Below are 19,191 nucleotides of genomic sequence, written 5' to 3'. Positions count from 1 at the left end.
AGATGGGATGTTGTCCCAGGGGGGGCGTAAGGGCCCAGTCCCATCATATCCTCCTGTGGTCTTCCCAGTTGTGCATACACACTTAAACACAGATATCCCCTCAGCCAAGCACTAAAGTAAAGAACAGATTTGGGATGTTTGGTTTTTATTTCCCCTCGTTTTGTTTCATGCAGGTACCCCGCAGGTACCTCATTTGAAAAAAATGCTGAGACAGCATTCTGCTCTACCGCAATAAGCAACAATGCAATTCCATTTATTTAATTGTGCAAACAGCACTCGCTTGATCTGTATTATTACGAGATTTACCAAACCCTCACTGGTCTACGCCTGAGATCTGTGTCAGATATTATTCTTATTCTATGTTACCTAACAAGTCCGTCTTTTAAAGTGAACATGATCAAGTTCAACACACACACACACGACTTCCACACACCTGGAACCAATGAAGAGAGAATTGGAGAAGGTTGTCGAGATGATATCTCAATGTTATTTGCAACCAAACACTCTTCAGATAAAGAAGTACAACCGGTAACTCAATACAGACATGGGGCAGATATCAGCCACAGCCCAGATACATTTGTATTTTGAGAGCAGAAAAACAACAACAAAAAACGATTCTGTATGTAAAGGCTCAACTACAACTAAAAACTCATAACTGACATGTTATTAGTTAGTACTATCACATGCGTGTTTGTTTACGATGTAAACCCAGGATACACACCCAGGATAAACCGAGTGGTAGAATCAGGTTTGTTTACCGGAGAGACTGTCAGGAGGCAGGCTGGGCTAATGATGACCGAGGATGGTCAGGGTTTGGTGTTGCTACGGTAATCAGGTCTGTTCCAATTCGACCACTCCTTCCTGTTGGTCCAGTTTTCCTTCGAAAAGATAGAAGGGCAAAACACAGTACAGCACAGGTCCAGCTCCACACCAAATACAGCACCTCACCTCTACCCTGCCTCACCTGTTTCATGGAAGTACAGGCACACAAATATTGGGCTGGGGCGATGAGAATGGGGCTGGGGATAGGAGGCTGGGGCGATGAGGCTGGGGCGATGAGGCTGGGGCTGGGGAGATGAGGCTGGGGCTGGGGAGATGAGGCTGGGGCTGGGGATAGGAAGCTGGGGAGATGAGGCTGGGCAGAGGTGGCACCACAGGTCCAAAAGTGGTGGGGCAAAATTTGGGAACCATCTGCACTGACTCGTTTTTTAATACAGTCTATGCTCGATAGCGTTAGCAGCAATGAGTTGTTGAGCGGGGTGGTCGATGCTCTGCCCCTGGGCCCGGGTTGGCTGTAACGAGGAGATCACTGTGACTGACAGGTGCAGTCACAGGTACTTGTTGCAGTCAGCGTTTGAAGTAGTGCGTTATAGCCAACAGAGTAAACGGGCTGAAATTTGGAGAAGTATTTTAACAACTTGTTCACTTGGACACATCTCCTCTCTTCCACCTGCCAGCAAGTATGTGACAATCCTATGAAGTACCGCACAGGTGTGAATGGCCTGCTCTCTCACGTTTTGAAAGTGCACAGCGGTACAGCCCCAGGTGCTGCTGGGAGCAGAGGGCGGGGCCTCCCTCTCTCCCCAGTGGAGCGATGGAGGGGGAACCCCCCCCCCCCCCCAAACTGAAATGTAGAAGCCCATAAAACAGGCCTTTCATTTGGGGCATGAGCCCCAGAGTTAGCTGGAGCAAGCCTTCCCTTCTCCTGAACAGAGAGGAGTTTATCCACGGGGCGTGTAGCGTGTATTCCCCTGTCAGAGTGTGGAGAGGGGTTGTGTGTGTGTGTAGGGGGGGGGGTGTTATTGTTTGATCAGATCAGAGGGTTTTGAGGGGCTGGGACACGTTGGCTGTTAACGACTAGGCAGCTGGGGATGAGGATCTGACAGTGGATCTGGATGAGGGTGTACTGAGCACAGTAGGATAAGAGAACGCTGGAGGAGGTGGGGGAGGGAGGGAGGTGGGGGAGACACCTGTGCATTTACCTCCAGGTCATTGTCTCAACATGCTGACTGGTGACAAATAGAGACTGGGAAAATTAACTCATGAAAAAGATACAGGATGAATAAAAACAGAGAGAGAGAGAGACAGAGAGACAGAGAGAGAGAGCAGAGAAACAGAAACAGGGAGAGTGGCCATACCGTAGCCGTTTGCTGGTGTGTCGTTTGATCATCACTCCCATGGTTATGAGTGCAGTGAGGCAGCCTGCTGTTCCCAGTACAACTCCTAGGACATTATCTGGAAGAAACACAAACACACACACACACACACTGGAGATGAGTCCTTCTTTGGTAACTGACTGGAGCTGAGGCCATCTGCTGCTCGGCCTGGCTGAAGCCTGGGGCTCTGGTGCGACAGGTCACCCAGATACGCAGCCTGCCTGTGGGGCTGTGAGCCAGGTGTCTGTGGGGGACTGGGGGGGTCAGTCGGCGCTAACATGTCCGGGTCCAGGCTGTATCAGCCCTGGGGCATCTCACTGCTGGTCCCAGTTCTCTGAGGAGTGGTCACCAGAGGATAGACAGGGGTGAGATTCTTAGTATACTTCATTAGCGTCTGCTTACCTGTCTGGTTGTCAATCCGCTTACCTGTCTGCCTGCCTGCCTGTCTGCTTATCTGTCTATTAATCTGCTTCCCTGTCTGTCTATGTGAGGCCATCCAGAGCACCAACACCTACACACTACTCTGCCTCCCAGACACTGATGTCCACAGCTGTTAGACTCAGCCTCACCAGCTAACCTTGCCCTTAATCTGGATCTCTGGGGGCATGGTTTGTGTGGGTCTATGCAATGAAGCGCGAGACAAGACTTCACCAATCTCTCTCTTGCCATGTCTGCGGTTAGGCACAGTCCCCATTCTCCCTGCTCTGGTTCCACAGGCAGACAAGAAGAAAAAAGCAAAATGCTGGCCATAGAAAATGGAAGATGTATTCAAATAAGTCACCGAGGACCTCTCTCTCTCTCGTATAGCACTTTTGACTATAGCTTTTCATTCCTTTCTGCCTGTAAGGGAGCATCTCATTCAATTCTCTGTCGGTCTCTCCAATTGTCCTCGGCAGCTGTCAAACGTCTTTTAATCACTTGTTATTTTCTCTCTCTCTCTCTCCCCCCCCCCCCCCGTCTCCCCCCCCCGTCTTTCTCGCTCTCCCCTCTCCCTCCGTCCTAGGTGTATTACAATGAGAGCACCATCGCAAAGTGTTTCGTTCATCTTTACTCTCCGTCAGTTATATTGTCTTTCAGGAGAGCGTGACTTGGCTCATCCAGATGCCTCTGGAACCTTCCGCTGTTTAAAGTCTCCCCACGTCGTTTTACTGCCCTGAGATCAAAAACATTCCAAGAACTTTCTTTAATGCCAACCCCCCCCCCCCACACACACACACACACACACACACACACCATAACACACACACACACACTCACTCACCTTTACCTCATAGAACGTGCATTGAAATCAATCAAGGTCCTAACACACATTCATCACAAGCCTAGTTCCAGCAGTGACCAGCCTCAACAGACAGACACAACTATGTGTCACCCAGCCAGTCAGGTGGCCTGTCACCAGGGTCTTGTTAAAGCGCACAGAGAAGACCACAAAGGAGATGTGTGTTGGCTTCTGTTCTTCAAGACGTCGCCCTACCATCTGCTAGCTGCTTTTTCGTGGTTGATAGGGAGGCGGAAAGTGGCCCGCTCTGGGCTTCCTGTTGGGACTCCACTTCCTTATTTATATGGTTCAAAGAGTCACATGACCCTGGCAGAGATGAAGCAACGCTTGTCTCCAACCTCGCAGGACAGGTACGTGTGTGTGTGTGTGTGTGTCCACACGCGTTTCGTGTTCCTGTGTCATAATCTCTCGGGTGTGTCCAGCTAACTCATCCTAAATAGATCAAGTGTCGTCTAAAAAGCCTTGGTGGAGAAATATGGAGGAGGTTTAGGGGGGGGGGACGAGCCAAAAGAGAAGAAAAAAAACGAGGTGGAGGAGAAGGAGGAAGACGAGGGGGAGGAGAAGGAGGAAGACGAGGGGGAGAGGAACCTGAGGAGGGAGGAGGAAGATATGAAGGAAGAGGAGGAGGTGAGGTCAAGTCCGGTTTCTGCAGCTGTGACCTGACCAGAGACCCTCCTCCAGAAATGATATCATATGAGAACCAGCCAGCTGATAGCTATCCAGAGGAAGTCCCAGCTAACAGTATAATTAAAAGAGGATGGAGATAGAGAGCAAAAACAAATGTGATAGTTACTTAATACAGATACAGTGCAACAAGGAGCGCCGCCCCCCCCCCCAAAAAAAAAAACAACAACAACTAAGCTATCACATGCACATAGCTGTATGGATGGCTGGTCCAACTGTTCTCTCCCGTAGGAAACGGATAGTAAGAGAGAGAAAAAAATGACTGTAGCCATGTCAGACATGGACTACACAGTCCTGTGTCCTGTAACCAGGTCTCCACCCGCGTTCTCACAGGGACACGTCGCCATCCGGTGGCCTGGGCTGGGTACTGCATCTGCTGGGGATGAGCCGACTGCCATCGCGAGGACACAGGTGGTTCCCATTGAGAGACCCAGAGCCAGGCCAAGCCAGAGCAGTTAGGCCCGCTCGTCTAATAGCCTGGCTGGGCAGCCAAGCTACATATCTGCTTTCAATGAACCTGGCCTCTTCAAAGCCGATCTCCAGTTTTGTTTCAGGACCGCAAAACGTCATTTCTATTCCTGGGAGCTGTGGAGATAGCAGTGTGAGAGACGCTCCTAGAAAAGAAACGATGCGTTTAACGTCTGTCAAGAGAATTCGGGTGGAATCGAGACGACGCTTGTGTGAAACCTCCCCCCTGGGTATTAAACTCTCACATCAGCGTATGAACGATCCTCTGACTTCACAGTTCCCCACAGTACACAAGACCCAGCCCATTACTTCCGACACATCGTGACCCGGAGCGACTGTACTATACTGCGAAAACAGACCACCGCACGTGTCACCGGAACTCACCCGAGAAGCAATAGGCCGGTTCTCCGCTCCAGGCGCCGTCCTCCAGGCAGGTGCGGTCTGAGGAACCGTGGAACGGGTAACCGTCTTGGCAGGAGAACCTCAGCGTCGCCCCCCTGCAGGTAGCGTGTTCCTTCCTTCCGACAGTGCCTGGGTGCGGCCAGCCAGCCGCAGGACACGACTGCAGGACACAACGTGACGTGGGATGTTATATTATACGGCGTATCGTTCATTCCGCATGCCACACGGCACTACTACATGACCCAGAGGAATATGAATCGAAGAGAATAAGAAACTAACATGATATATAATGTCTTCTTATAAAACATACACAGCAGCAAACACACAGACATTCACACACACCCACACACACACGTCAGGGGATTCCTCCCCTGAAGGTCTAGCAGATACATTCTCACCATCCTATGTGGAAGGTCGATTCCCTGACAAGTCAGTTCAATTCCCAGACAGTGGGTTCAATTCCCAGACAGTGGGTTCAAGTCCCAGACAGTGGGATCAATTCCTAGACAGTGGGTTCAATTCCTAGACAGTTGGTTTAAGTCCCAGACAGTGGGTTCAATTCCCAGACAGTGGGTTCAAGTCCCAGACAGTGGGTTCAATTCCCAGACAGTGGGTTCAATTCCCAGACAGTGGGTTGCATTCCCAGACAGTGGGTTGCATTCCCAGACAGCGTACCAGGCTGCAGGTCTCGGCGCAGGGCCTGGTGCTCCTGGTAGGAGCGCAGGGTGGCGTTGCCCGCCGCCAGGCTCCGCATGGTCAGGGTGTCGTACTTGCAGAACTGGGTGCCGTCCCCAAAGCACAGGTCCAACATGGCCGCCACCAGAGGGTCCCCTGGGGCCTCGGGGGCGGAGAAGGCAGGCAGGAAGTCTGGGCGGTGCTTCGGAGGAAGGAAGTACCTCTCCAGGAGGTGCTGGGTGTCGTAGGCGAACAAGGAAGTCTCCTCCGAGATGTTCCCTGCAAGAAGCCCGAAACACAATGAACGGACTTTGCCGTTTGTTCACACGTACAGAGAGCTGGTGGGTCTGACGGAATGAGCCGGCGCAGGTACAGAGCACGGCCGGGACCTTTAAGAGATCCACCATTTCTGCTGCCTGGATCACAGTGGAACCAGGTGGCCCAACAAGAAGAATCCATGGGAACCCATGATCCCAACCCTGGCCTGGCACGAGGATGAGAGTCCTATCTGGATCTGGGTGATGTCATGAGTGAACAGGGCTAGATGCTGTTAAATCTTTAACAGCATCAAGCCCAGATCAAACATGCTGGCCACAGATCAAGTACAATGGAAGTCTGGGGTCCAGAGTGTGGGGACCTCAGCTATTCATGCAGTGTTAGAGAGTGTTTACGCATTCTGTGGCCAGGCAAACATCAGGTTGCAAACATGTGGGCTGACTCATGATGAGGTCATAGCCCTCCATACCTCTTTGTGATCTATGAATACGAATCTAACCCCTAACGTGAGGCCCAGCCAGAGTATACCCTCCAATCATATTCTAGAACAGTGGCTCGGACTTAGACACTAGTCTTAAAAAAAAGGAGATCCTGACATCCCAACATCTTGCATGGCACGTAAAAGCGACCATGCCTGTAGCCTTACAATGACTTCCTACCCCTCAGAGCTAACTCTCCTAACCCTGCCTTTAGCTCAGCTGGTTAACACAGTCTTGGGTTAGGGCTCGATATCCTGTCCATCCTTTACTCACAGCTCGCTCCGAATTCAAAGAGGTCCTCGGGGCTGCTGTTGGTAGGGTGTATGACCCCGCCCAGGCTGGTGAGAAGGTCATCCTCGGGGTCAGAGTTCATCTGGCCCAGCAGGCCCTGGGTGCGGTTGGTGGACCCAGGCGGGAGGAGCACGGTGATCGCCATGGCGCCTGCTCGGCCGCGCACCTCCGCGGCCACGCCAGAGGAGAACATCACGGTCACGTTGTGGGGGGTTGGAGAGAACAGGAACACGCCTGGAGGAGAAGGGGTGGGGGGAAGAGAGGGAGAAGAGAGGGAGAAGAGAGGGTGCGTGGGAACAGGGGGAGGAGGGAACAGGAACACGCCTGGAGGAGAAGGGGTGGGGGGAAGAGAGGGAGAAGAGAGGGTGCGTGGGAACAGGGGGAGGAGGGAACAGCACGCACACAGTCATATAGTAAATGGTCCTACAGCCCTGAATGCGTTGCGCTCTGACACAACTTTGCGTCCCCCCTGAAATCCAGTGGTTTGACGATTTGAAAAGGGGTCTACCCTGCTGCATCACCTCTCAGGTCCATCCAGCTCTGCTCGGAGAAGGACGGAACCTTCTGGTTCCTCAGCACTTGCAGCTGGTCCTGCCTCAGCGCCAGGCGCACCTCTATGACGTCAGAGGTGTTCTCCTTCATCGCCACGGAGGACAACCTTGTAGCCCGAGCTAGAGTACCTGAAGGGATCGCCCGCACACAAACGGATGAATGAAGATCCAGACAGAAAAATGCACAGATAAAAATGCGATTCCTATATCTACAACAGGATTGTTCCAGAAGGTCTTGGCAGCATTATCTCCAAGAAGCCAGATGTTTTCGCAGGCAGCCGTCTGAGAGGACGAGCAGAAGGCTGCTAATATGTGGCTGTCTCAAGTCACTAGCTCTGGGTACTGGTCTGGAGGACATCCCATCCAATGACACTGACAGCAGCTGGACTTGACGCGAGCCAGCGGAGATCTCCCAGGAGAGACAGGGTGAGAACTGGAGGACATAAGAAGTCTTTTGACGGTGCCAAGATGTTTCACTCCCACAAGTACCCCTGACAGGACTGAATTAAGTCAAAACAAACGCGTATGACAGTGGGACATCTGCAGGTAGACACCCTCTTAATAAATATAAAAACAACAAATACAACACATTCAGGAGAATAGCAGCTTAATAACAGTCAGATTGTCAGTATCTACAGACAAAGGTGAGAAGCACTGCACAGACCGACACAGAACACTTTGCCGTATCACATACAGAGTATATACCATACTGCATGTATCAAAAACAGAACCGAAACCAAAAAGACAATACATTTCCTAAACTGGCAGTAAAGACTACATGTAAACAGACTACATGATATTAACCCTCTCATTTGTCTCAAGTCTGTGCTACACAAATACATCGGAAAAGTACTGCCGTTATAACAAACATGCACAGACTGAGAGACAGGCTCTCCAACGGGGGGGGGGGGGGAGGGGGGGGGGCTTCCTCACCGTTCTGGAGGTGGACCTGCTCCGTCCTGCCCTGGACGCTCAGCCCCTCCTGGAGGGACAGGAGCAGCTGGTACTCCCCTCGGCCGTCGAAGGAGTAGGCCAGACCGTCAAAGGTGATGAAGTGAGGGTCTCCCAGGACAGAGCCTGTCAGACAGAACTACACTCGAGCAGCGGCACCTGCTTGTTTTATGCCTCCTAGCAGTAAATACATACGCTCAATTCGACTTTATTTCAGGACGCATAATGTCCACGTCAACTGGTTTGGTCGAAACTGCGACAGTAATGTTTCCTGAACTGGCTGTAGAGCCTCTAGATGTAAGGACACTTTTGTAAAGACTGTACATAAAGATTCTATATTGTAAAGACCCTAAATTGTAAAGACTGGGTGTAAAGATGCTGGATTGTAAATATGCTCAATTGTAAAGACTTCAATTCCAGCTGCTGGAACACCCCAGCCTCTCACCAGCCCCAGGGGGTCGGTAGGCACGGCAACCAGAGGACGGACGATGGCTGAAGTAGACCTGGCAGTGGTCGGACCACAGACAGCAGTAGTAGAAGCTGAGCACATCGTGGAGCCAGTGGGAGAGCCCTGGGACCCGGGGAGGGTCTCTGTACGGAGGCGAGCCCCAGTCGTGAGCCCGATCTGGGGTGCTACCTCCAATCGAGTCCCCTGTCAGGACCTGGGCCCCCGTGCTGTCATAGCAACACTGTTGCGAGTTCTTGACTGTGGTTCGTTGAGTAGTGGCGTCAACGGACGATGGTCACGAATAAAGGGGGGGGTGGTTCTGGAGCTATAGGAGGCGACGGTGCCGGTGTCTGCGCGAGCCTGGGCCAGCGTGCAGGGGCAGTCAAGGACCTCCGACAGGAAGCGAGGCAGGCTCCTCTCCTGGGCGTCCCACTGCAGGCCCCAGGCCAAGGCCCAGGGCGCAGAGTCCTGCCTGAAGGCCGGCTCCAGGTGCCAGGCCAGGGCATGGGCCCCGCTCCACACCGCCCGCACGTTTCTGAACAACATGGAAGCACAACATGGTTCATACTATGGCCAAATAAAAGATACTTCACAATGAACCTGGTTTAAACCTGAATACAATCCTTTACAGGGTCCGGGTCACTCATGTTGGCTTTATTTGAGACCAACTGTAAACAATTTGTGATTTTACTTATGTTCAATCTGTTCTATTTCTGTGCTTATGCCAATGTATTCCTCTACTCTGATGCCATTGCAGAGCTGGCCCATAAGAAACCTTGGTCTGCACTGAATCTTCCTCTAATATGTTTTTTTTTAAAGAAACCCTCAAAAACAGATTAAATAAACCCTGCTTACCGGGCCCCAGCTGAGTGTGTGCTGGCTCCTACACGGACACTCCCCAGCCTCCAGTCAGAGTGGGGTGCCCCCGAGGGCCTGGGGTCGAAACTGAAGCTCCCACTGTTAGGGAAGTCTCTCCCCAGGGAGTACAGGAACGTCCACTCTGCCCTGAGCGACGCTGAGCTGTTCCCCCCCGTCTCTGTATTGGTATCTACCTCTCTGTAGCCCCACAGCTCCACGTCAACCCTCTCTGCTCCTATCACAGGGGGGTTCCAGGTCATGCTGAGGGCCCCGGCCGTGCCTGCAGTACCATAATGCTGCCACTGGGTGGCATTCACCAGGATCAGCCTGGAAGCTGGTTCAAGTTTACTTTGATGGACTGTAACATAAAGTTGAAGGCTGGTTAAGCATGTAGAAAGTATGTTAACAGTTGTCCAATTGTGCAATGTGTAATAAACATATGACAAGGATAATAAACGTGTGATAAAAATGTGGTTGTAATGTGTCTATGTAGTGATGCTTTATAATGGTGTTTAGAATTCTCATTCTCTATGTTTTGTGGATAGGGTTAACTTACCTGATAAATACTCCCCTGGCCTACGGAAAGGGGCTCCATCGGTGGAGACGTCGAAGGGAACCCAGCCGGTCTCGTACAGCAGGGGTGAGATACAGTGACCTCTGCCCTCTGGATCAACGAACCCCTCGGTCACAACCTCACCTCTGAACCTGCACCGCACACAGACACCCAGGTGTTAAACCCCCTAACCCTGAACCACTCTTGAGCCCACCACCTCACTCAGAGACACTTGAACTGTAGTGTGGTCTACACATTCCCAACGCATCTTAACTTCAGGTTCATCTTTAAATTACTTGGGGTTACTGTTTACTATAGCAAGGATAAACTGACCTTGTTTGTGAGATACACCTGTAGTGCTTGTACAACATGAGTGGACCACACACACACACCTGCAGTGGAGTTGCTGGCCTGGATCGAAGGTGACATTGAGGAGCATGAATGTGCTCCCCCCAAACATGGATGCTGAATAGGGGGCAATTTTGAGACAGAACTGTCCGTAGTCCACACAGCAGTCCTGGAGAGACTGGCATGTAGCATGGCAGGAGCATTCTCCCTGTGACTCACCACACCGACTCTCACATGAACGACCTAGAGAGGAAACGACCTCACCTTAAAATCACAACAAACCAACACTATGATCTTTACGTGGATATTTTATTGAGGATATACCATAATATCACGATTCCCAAGCAGTTGTGCCGCCAAGGCCATAGGTTAATACTTCAACAGCATGATAACATTCCTGAAATTCAGTTATTGCTATTGATTTGTGTGCCACCCAAGTTCTGGGAGTGCCACTCTTCCCAATATTGCCAGTGAATTGCGTTTACACTACACTAAAAGTACACGACATTAAGCTTACGTTACTCACCAATGACATTGCAAATACAAAATATCAAGCTATTCCCACAAAACAAATGCACACCGTTGACGCCGTGGTCCTCATGGTAGAAACTACCGAGCATAATCTTTTCTACAAGTTTGTTCCCATTATTCGGCCGTCCTTGAGCTACAAATCACTGTGCCAAGTTGAGCAATCGTAACAAAGGTCTTAAATAAAGTTATTTCACCCCCCGGGCCAACACACACTCACTTGTATAATTGATTAACAGATGCAAACTGTTAGACACCCGTTTGCCTTTCCAATTCTTGAATGGAAATAATACTGTCAGCTTTGCCCAGTCGTCGATATAGTACAAGGCAGTCAAAATTAAAACTAAAACATTTTCTAAACAACAACAAACAACATGTTTTCCGCGTGTGAAGCGACAGTACAACATGAAACAGTTAGGATACGGGAAACTATCGCGCATGCGTACTATCTTGACAGCTAGAACGTCATCTGTCCTACACCAGCTTTCGTAGCGTTCTGCCTTTTTTGATGGTTATAGCTTCCTTTCGATGAAGCAAATTATTACTAGTTAGAGTTGGGTTTTTGGGATGACGTTCTCAGCAAATATGTTTGTTAGATAACACGATCAAATCCCAATCAGAAGACAAACGCTATCGGAATGAATCTGAAAGCTAGCTCTAGCTAGCTGCTGTACTTTCCTCTAACCGTAGGCGTATCTCTAAAAATGTATCTTCTATATACAATTGTCGCTGGTTTAGTTAGCTTTTTAGTTTTAAAATGGATAAAAAAGCGAAGGTACTGCACAGATTTAAAAAGACTTGATGGCAAAACGGTTCTTATCACTGGTAAGAAAGATAGCTCTAGCTTGACAGCTAGCTAGCACTGTTATCTACTCGACATCATCACAGCTGAAATAGCTTGCTCGCTACTTACTGTTACGTTGACATAGCGACAGACCAATAAACATTATTCACACGATTAGTAACAGCTGTATGTTATCTATGTAATATAGACATAACAATCCTGTCCTTGCTCTAATATGTTACGAAACTTGTGAAATGTAACTTCATATAATAAAAAATATCAGATTTAGCTTTTGGTATGTAAAGGACTAAATTAAATCTATAGTCTTACGCGGTAGCCTACTGTGTGTCTGTCTCACACAGGAGGAAACTCTGGGGTTGGCAAGGAGACAGCCATAGCCCTGGCCATGCGTGGAGCTCGTGTCATCATCGCTTGCCGGGACGTGGACAAGGCTGAGAAGGCAGTGAGGGACATCAAGATCAGGAGCCACAGTGTCAACGTGCTGCACATGGAGCTGGACTTGGCCAACATGCGCTCCATACGAGACTTCTGTAAGAACTTCCTGCAGAGAGAGAAGAGGCTGGACATCCTGATCAACAACGCAGGTCAGAGTCTGGGAGAGCATGTCGTCTCTGGACACTCTGAAGGTGGAACACCACAGAAACTTCTGCTGACCGAGTCTGCAGAATGTGTTTGGATGGAGAGACAGCAGGATAGACAGCTGAGCCCAACAACACGAAACACAGCATGACAAAAAACATTGATACCACTCAGTATATCTGACACTGGTACTATGTCATCTTTCCTCCCAAATGATATCACTCTCTCTCCATTTCCCTCCTCCCCCCCACCAGGTATTCCCGGTCTCCTGGACTGGACGGACGATAACTTCAGCATGTGTTTCGGGGTCAACCACCTGGGTCACTTCCTGCTCACCAACCTGCTGCTTGGCCGTCTGAGAGAGTGCTCCCCGAGTCGTGTGGTCACCCTCACCTGCTCCAACTACAAATACCAGAAGCTGGACTTCCAGGACCTCAACTACAACCTGCTGCCCTTCTTCACCTACTGCCGCAGCAAGCTGGCCAACCTGTACTTCACCCAGGAGCTGTCCCGCATCGCCCAGGGGAAAGGAGTGACGTCCTACGCTGTGCACCCAGGTGACTGTCCTGCTCACGCTCTCCCCTGGCTGCCTGGAGGCATGAAGCAGGGGGGGGCTGGAGGGCTGGGCAGTGACCATACTAGCTGGAGAGTGTTGGTAGTAGTGGACTTGATGTTGTGGCACTCATTCAGGAATTGAGTCACTTATGTAATCGTCTCTTTTTCTGTGAGTGCTACTTCTGTCGTTCCCTCACCTGTGTCTCTCTTTGTCCTTCCCTCTATCCCCCCCTCTCTCTCCCTCACTATGTCTCCCTCACCAACCCCCCCCTCCCCAGGCTATGTGCAGAGCAGCTGGACCTGCCACTACTCGGTGCTGTTCAGGATGCTGATGCAGGTGATCATGTGGATGTTCTTTGTGCCGTGTGAGATGGGGGCTCAGACGGTGGTGTGGTGCTCCGTGTCCGACGAGGCCGCCAAGCACAGCGGGGGCTACTTCACAGACTGCCGGCCGGCCTCTCTGAGGCCCTTCGCCAGAGACCAGGGAGTGGCCAAGAAGCTGTGGGAGGCCAGCGAGAGACTGGTCAACCTGGCCTGAAGAGATCTGGAGAGACTGGTCAACCTGGTCTAAGGAGATCTGGAGAGACTGGTCAACCTGGTCTAAGGAGATCTGGAGAGACTGGTCAACCTGGTCTAAGGAGATCTGGAGAGACTGGTTACTCTGGTCTAGAGATATCTGGAGAGACTGGTTACTCTTGTCCGGAGAGACTGGTCACTCTGGTCTGGAGAGATCCGGAGAGACTGGTTACTTTGTGTTTGTTTTGGTGTTTATTTAAGTCATTGTGCATTATGATGTATTGTTTGTAAATACGTTTTTTTATTCTTTCAAATTATGACATTAAACAGTTATGTTTTCTTCTGAATGAATCAATTAATAACAGATACATTTGAATAGGTTACTCTATGAAAAATCTTTATTCACAAATTCATGAGATATTGAACTTGTTTATTCAGTCTTGAATACTGATATGTGAAGATATTCTAGTTTGCATGTTCGGTGCTTTATCTATTACTATTCAGGGCTCCAGACTAACTTGTTGCCTTGGTTGCACTGGTGCGCCTAACTTTTTTATTTAGGTGCACCAGCACAAAATTTAGGTGCACCCAGATTTTTCCTTGCGTCGCCACAATTTCAAGGTCACCTTTTTATCACGCTCCATATACATTCATATATATTATGTAAATGATCTTAAACAAGAATAAGGTGTAGGTAAATATTTTTTTTATTTGAAGCACAATCATACTGTATATACAGTTAGGTCCATAAATATTTGGACATTGACACAATTTTCATCATTTTGGCTCTGTATACCACCACAATGGATTTGAAATGAAAAAATCAAGATGTGCTTTAAGTGCAGACTTTCAGCTTTAATTTCAGGGTATTTACATCCAAATCAGGTGAACGGTGTAGGAATTACAACACATTTTATATGTGGCCCCCCCCTTTTTAAGGGACCAAAAATAATTGGACAAACTAACATAATCATAAATCTAATTGTCACTTTTAATACTTGGTTGCAAATCCTTTGCAGTCAATGACAGCCTGAAGTCTGGAACCCATAGACATCACCAGACGCTGGGTTTCGTCCCTGGTGATGCTCTGCCAGGCCTCTACTGCAACTGTCTTCAGTTCCTGCTTGTTCTTGGGGCATTTTCCCTTCAGTTTTGTCTTTAGCAAGTGAAATGCATGCTCAATTGGATTTAGGTCAGGTGATTGACTTGGCCATTGCAGAACATTCCACTTATTTGCCTTAAAAAACTCTTTGGTTGCTTTCGCAGTATGCTTCGGGTCATTGTCCATCTGCACTGTGAAGCGCCGTCCTATGAGTTCTGAAGCATTTGGCTGAATCTGAGCAGATAATATTGCCAGAAACACTTCAGAATTCATCCTACTGCTTTTGTCAGCAGTCACATCATCGATAAATACAAGGGAACCAGTTCCATTGGCAGCCATACATGCCCACGCCATAACACTACCTCCACCATGCTTCACTGATGAGGTGGTATGCTTTGGATCATGAGCAGTTCCTTCCCTTCTCCATACTCTTCTCTTCCCATCATTCAGGTACAAGTTGATCTTGGTCTCATCTGTCCATAGGATGTTGTTCCAGAACTGTACAGGGTCTTTTAGATGTTTTTTGGCAAACTCTAATCTGGTCTTCCTGTTTTTGAGACTCACCAATGGTTTACATCTTGTGGTGAACCCTCTGTATTTACTCTGGTGAAGTCTTCTCTTAATTTTTGACTTTGAAAAAGAGAGTACCTCTGTACTTGGTCTCAACTGAATGACAAAGTGAACAAGACACAATTACCCTCTGTAAATATTTACTGCATTAAAACAGTGACAAAACCCCCCAGCCTTATCCAACGACACAACACCCTACCTGCATTCACAGAAGACCAGAGAAACATGCCACACAAAGTTAGGTTTGGCACACTCATTCACTGGTACACTAAATAACAAGTTGATGTATATTTTTTACGTAAAACAAATCAATCGTAGGTGTTTTCTACCCTGTTCTGACCGTCACCGTGGAGGACGAGGCAGGTGCACCAAACACGCAGAGCCAAGGATCTGGGCTGTCCTGTCCTCTTGGCGTGTCAACATCTGTCCCCATGCTGAGGGCACAGCAGCGCCCCCTTGTGTATGCATTCTGCTAGAGCAAGAGAGCCCTGTCTGAGTCCAGTGAGCTAGTGTACTAACCATGTCTGAGTCCAGTGAGCTAGTGTACTAACCCTGTCTGTATCAGTGAGTTAGTATACTAACCCTGTCTATCAGTGAGCTAGTGTACTACTACTAACCCTGTCTGTATCAGAGTAAGCTAGTATACTAACCATGTCTGTATCAGTGAGCTAGTATACTAACCCTGTCTGTATCAGTGAGCTAGTGTACTAACCCTGTCTGTATCAGTGAGCTATACTAACCCTGTCTGTATCAGTGAGCTAGTATACTAACCCTGTCTGTATCAGACTGAGCTAGTATACCAACCCTGTCTGTGAGGAAAACAGTCAGAACCTGAAAATAGCTAGCCATCATGATCTCACCGGCCTCCACACACTCATGATGCTGGTCCAAACCTCAGGGCTAGGGGAGGGCATGCCAACACAGAGACCAGGCAGGGTGTTTGCCCTTCTCAAGAACATGTAACAGACTAGCCCGAAGATACCAACCGCTAAGCGACCGCCCCGCACTGTGTTGTCTTATGGCTAGCTTGCCAAACATGATTCAAAATGACATCATGGACTGATTCAATGGTAAAAACACGAGTGGGCAGGAGCTAATAAAACGCCCACAGTTCGAAATGTACAGTATCAAACGAATCACGTTTGACTAAAATAATGAGCGACTTGTTTGGATTTACAGTTAGGTCCATAAATATTTGGACATTGACACAATTTTCATCATTTTGGCTCTGTATACCACCACAATGGATTTGAAATGAAACAATCAAGATGTGCTTTAAGTGCAGACTTTCAGCTTTAATTTCAGGGTATTTACATCCAAATCAGGTGAACGGTGTAGGAATTACAACACATTTTATATGTGGCCCCCCCCTTTTTAAGGGACCAAAAATAATTGGACAAACTAACATAATCATAAATCTAATTGTCACTTAATACTTGGTTGCAAATCCTTTGCAGTCAATGACAGCCTGAAGTCTGGAACCCATAGACATCACCAGACGCTGGGTTTCGTCCCTGGTGATGCTCTGCCAGGCCTCTACTGCAACTGTCTTCAGTTCCTGCTTGTTCTTGGGGCATTTTCCCTTCAGTTTTGTCTTTAGCAAGTGAAGTGAAGTCTTCTCTTAATTTTTGACTTTGACACAGATACGCCTACCTCCTGGAGAGTGTTCTTGATCTGGCCAACTGTTGTGAAGGGGTTTTTCTTCACCAGGGAAAGAATTCTTCTGTCATCCACCACAGTTGTTTTCCGTGGTCTTCCGGGTCTTTTGGTGTTGCTGAGCTCACCAGTGCGTTCTTTCTTTTTAAGAATGTACCAAACAGTTGATTTGGCCACACCTAATGTTTTTGCTATCTCTCTGATAGGTTTGTTTTGATTTTTCAGCCTAACGATGGCTTGCTTCACTGATGGTGACAGCTCTTTGGACTTCATATTGAGAGTTGACAGCAACAGATTCCAAACACAAATACCATACTTGAAATGAACTCTAGACCTTTTATCTGCTCCTTGTCAATGAAATAACGAACTCCCATGAGGGAATAACATACACCTGGCCATGGAACAGCTGAGCAGCCAATTGTCCAATTACTTTTGGTCCCTTAAAAAGGGGGGGGGCCACATATAAAATGTATTGTAATTCCTACACCGTTCACCTGATTTGGATGTAAATACCCTGAAATTTAAGCTGAAAGTCTGCACTTAAAGCACATCTTGATTGTTTCATTTCAAATCCATTGTGGTGGTATACAGAGCCAAAATGATGAAAATTGTGTCAATGTCCAAATATTTATGGACCTAACTGTATATAAAAACAAATCTTTTAAGTGCTTCACTGAGCTACCAAACTAAAACATTTTAAGCAAAATAAAACATTTCAAAATAGAAAGTGCTACAGTTTAAAAGTGCTTCCCTGAACTGAGACCTAACATTTCATGGCTCAAAGTCTTATAGCGAGTCCCACCTTGCTGTCCCATGCCCTTCAGATGGCCAACACCTGTAATTTGGCCTTCTTGCCCTATGGCCTTGGCTAAATCATCTTGCCACACTCTCCCTAGCATCAAAATCCTAGCTCCATGGGTTAGCTCCATGGCCCAGCTTCGTAACTCAGGGGTCCGCAATTCATTTTTACAAGGGGCCACATGAGAAACCTGAAATGTGTTGGAGGGCCTCATCAATTTGCTCACTATTCATTTTCTCCCATTGTAAAAAGCAGTAAAGTATATATTTTGATTAGCTGCTACTGGTTATCAGAAGAATAAGGATATTCTGTAAATATTTATATAAATATTTTAGATTTTGGTGTAGGTCAAATAGGAAAGATTATAGAAGTAATAAACAGTATAAACAACAACAACAGTGTTTCATTTTATTTGTAACCAGTTAATCTTCACAAACACTGAAAAGTTGTTTTGCAGTATGTTAATGATCAAGAATTGATCAACTTTATACAAAAAGCAATACGTTCTTTTAGTTCATTTTGTTCTGTGAGAGAAATCCACTGGGCTTGAACAAGTGCATCGAAATCTGTCTGAATGTCTGAGGTGGATATGCGAATTATTTGCTCACTATTCATTTTCTCCCATTGTAAAAAGCAGTAAAGTATATATTTTGATTAGCTGCTACTGGTTATCAGAAGAATAAGGATATTCTGTAAATATTTATATAAATATTTTAGATTTTGGTGTAGGTCAAATAGGAAAGATTATAGAAGTAATAAACAGTATAAACAACAACAACAGTGTTTCATTTTATTTGTAACCAGTTAATCTTCACAAACACTGAAAAGTTGTTTTGCAGTATGTTAATGATCAAGAATTGATCAACTTTATACAAAAAGCAATACGTTCTTTTAGTTAATTTTGTTCTGTGAGAGAAATCCACTGGGCTTGAACAAGTGCATCGAAATCTGTCTGAATGTCTGAGGTGGATATGCGAAGGACAGCTGACAGGTAATGATCAGGGTCTGCAGTTTAACTAGCAAACCATCAGCCCGCGCCCACTGAATCAGTCAAGTTCTTATTATGTCCGCGTTAGTTTTTTTTCTTCACAGTTTTCACTTTGACCTCAGTAAACAGATACTTAGAAGTCCATGTCTTGTTAAAAGTTAATCAGTGGCAAAGTTTTTCATTTTCGAGGGCTAAACAACAGCTAACTCTCCTGTCGGTGAGGTTGCGCAAGCGCACATATGTAAATCGCCTGATCACTGTAGTCTTTCAGGACTACATATTTACTACCGCTCAACACATTTATTTATTTTAAATTTTTGATTTACCTCACGTGGGCCGGATTAAGACAGCCTGTGGCCGGTTATGGCCCGCGGGCCATACAATGCCCAGGTCTGCTAAACTGACTCTCTGGTGCTGAGGTCGTAATTTCAATCACACAGCACGGAGCTACAGGAATATCTGGACCACAGCCAATCAGAGGCAAAGACCCGCCCCATCTCTGTCTCTGATTGGTTTAGACCACGATATGATCCAACCATGAGTGTCAGTTCCGTTTTAGGATAACAAACGCTTCGTTTGTGGAGAGGCAGCGGATGCGAGGAGGTTAGGTGCACCGGTGCGACCTAGGAAAAAATTTAGTCGCACCCGTACACATTTTGGTCGCAAAAATGTGT

At 47.7% G+C, this 19,191-nt stretch overlaps 2 protein-coding genes across 4 annotated transcripts; one reads left to right on the top strand and one right to left on the bottom strand.

Moving 5' to 3' along the window:
- Positions 1–426: 426 nt before the first annotated feature.
- On the bottom strand, positions 427–11,145 carry susd2 (sushi domain containing 2). The gene is given in 14 exon segments (XM_062451560.1): positions 427–878; positions 2,139–2,235; positions 4,972–5,077; positions 5,079–5,149; positions 5,665–5,943; positions 6,693–6,944; positions 7,232–7,390; positions 8,195–8,338; positions 8,658–8,945; positions 8,948–9,195; positions 9,516–9,876; positions 10,075–10,223; positions 10,464–10,662; positions 10,946–11,145. Coding segments are annotated over 14 exon segments (2,556 nt in total). The 5' UTR covers positions 11,040–11,145; the 3' UTR covers positions 427–769.
- A 238-nt stretch (positions 11,146–11,383) lies between these two features.
- Positions 11,384–13,749, top strand: si:dkey-174n20.1 (uncharacterized protein LOC796174 homolog). 3 transcript variants are annotated; one of them, XM_062451563.1, is made up of 5 exons: positions 11,384–11,772; positions 12,094–12,336; positions 12,586–12,888; positions 13,165–13,451; positions 13,617–13,749. In XM_062451563.1, exons 1-4 carry the CDS (start codon positions 11,652–11,654, stop codon positions 13,422–13,424), a joined length of 927 nt encoding a protein of 308 aa, XP_062307547.1. In that variant the 5' UTR covers positions 11,384–11,651; the 3' UTR covers positions 13,425–13,451; positions 13,617–13,749. The 3 variants fall into 3 exon arrangements, 2 of the variants coding, with proteins under 2 accessions (XP_062307547.1, XP_062307546.1); XR_009928522.1 differs by having other exon boundaries at positions 11,385–11,772; positions 13,165–13,517; XM_062451562.1 differs by having other exon boundaries at positions 11,385–11,772; positions 13,165–13,749.
- The last annotated feature ends 5,442 nt before the right edge of the window (positions 13,750–19,191 follow it).

Source organism: Osmerus eperlanus, chromosome 25 (assembly GCF_963692335.1).
Source record: "Osmerus eperlanus chromosome 25, fOsmEpe2.1, whole genome shotgun sequence".
Lineage (NCBI taxonomy): Eukaryota > Metazoa > Chordata > Actinopteri > Osmeriformes > Osmeridae > Osmerus > Osmerus eperlanus.
This window is presented reverse-complemented; position numbering and strand designations above follow the sequence as displayed.

Bases quoted from the DNA above. Each gene is read 5' to 3' on its own strand.
- si:dkey-174n20.1 (XM_062451563.1), top strand. From the start codon at position 11,652: ATGTATCTTCTATATACAATTGTCGCTGGTTTAGTTAGCTTTTTAGTT. The intron at 11,773-12,093 runs GTAAGAAAGATA...TGTCTCACACAG, and splicing joins CAAAACGGTTCTTATCACTG to GAGGAAACTCTGGGGTTGGC. The intron at 12,337-12,585 runs GTCAGAGTCTGG...CCCCCCCACCAG, and splicing joins CATCCTGATCAACAACGCAG to GTATTCCCGGTCTCCTGGAC.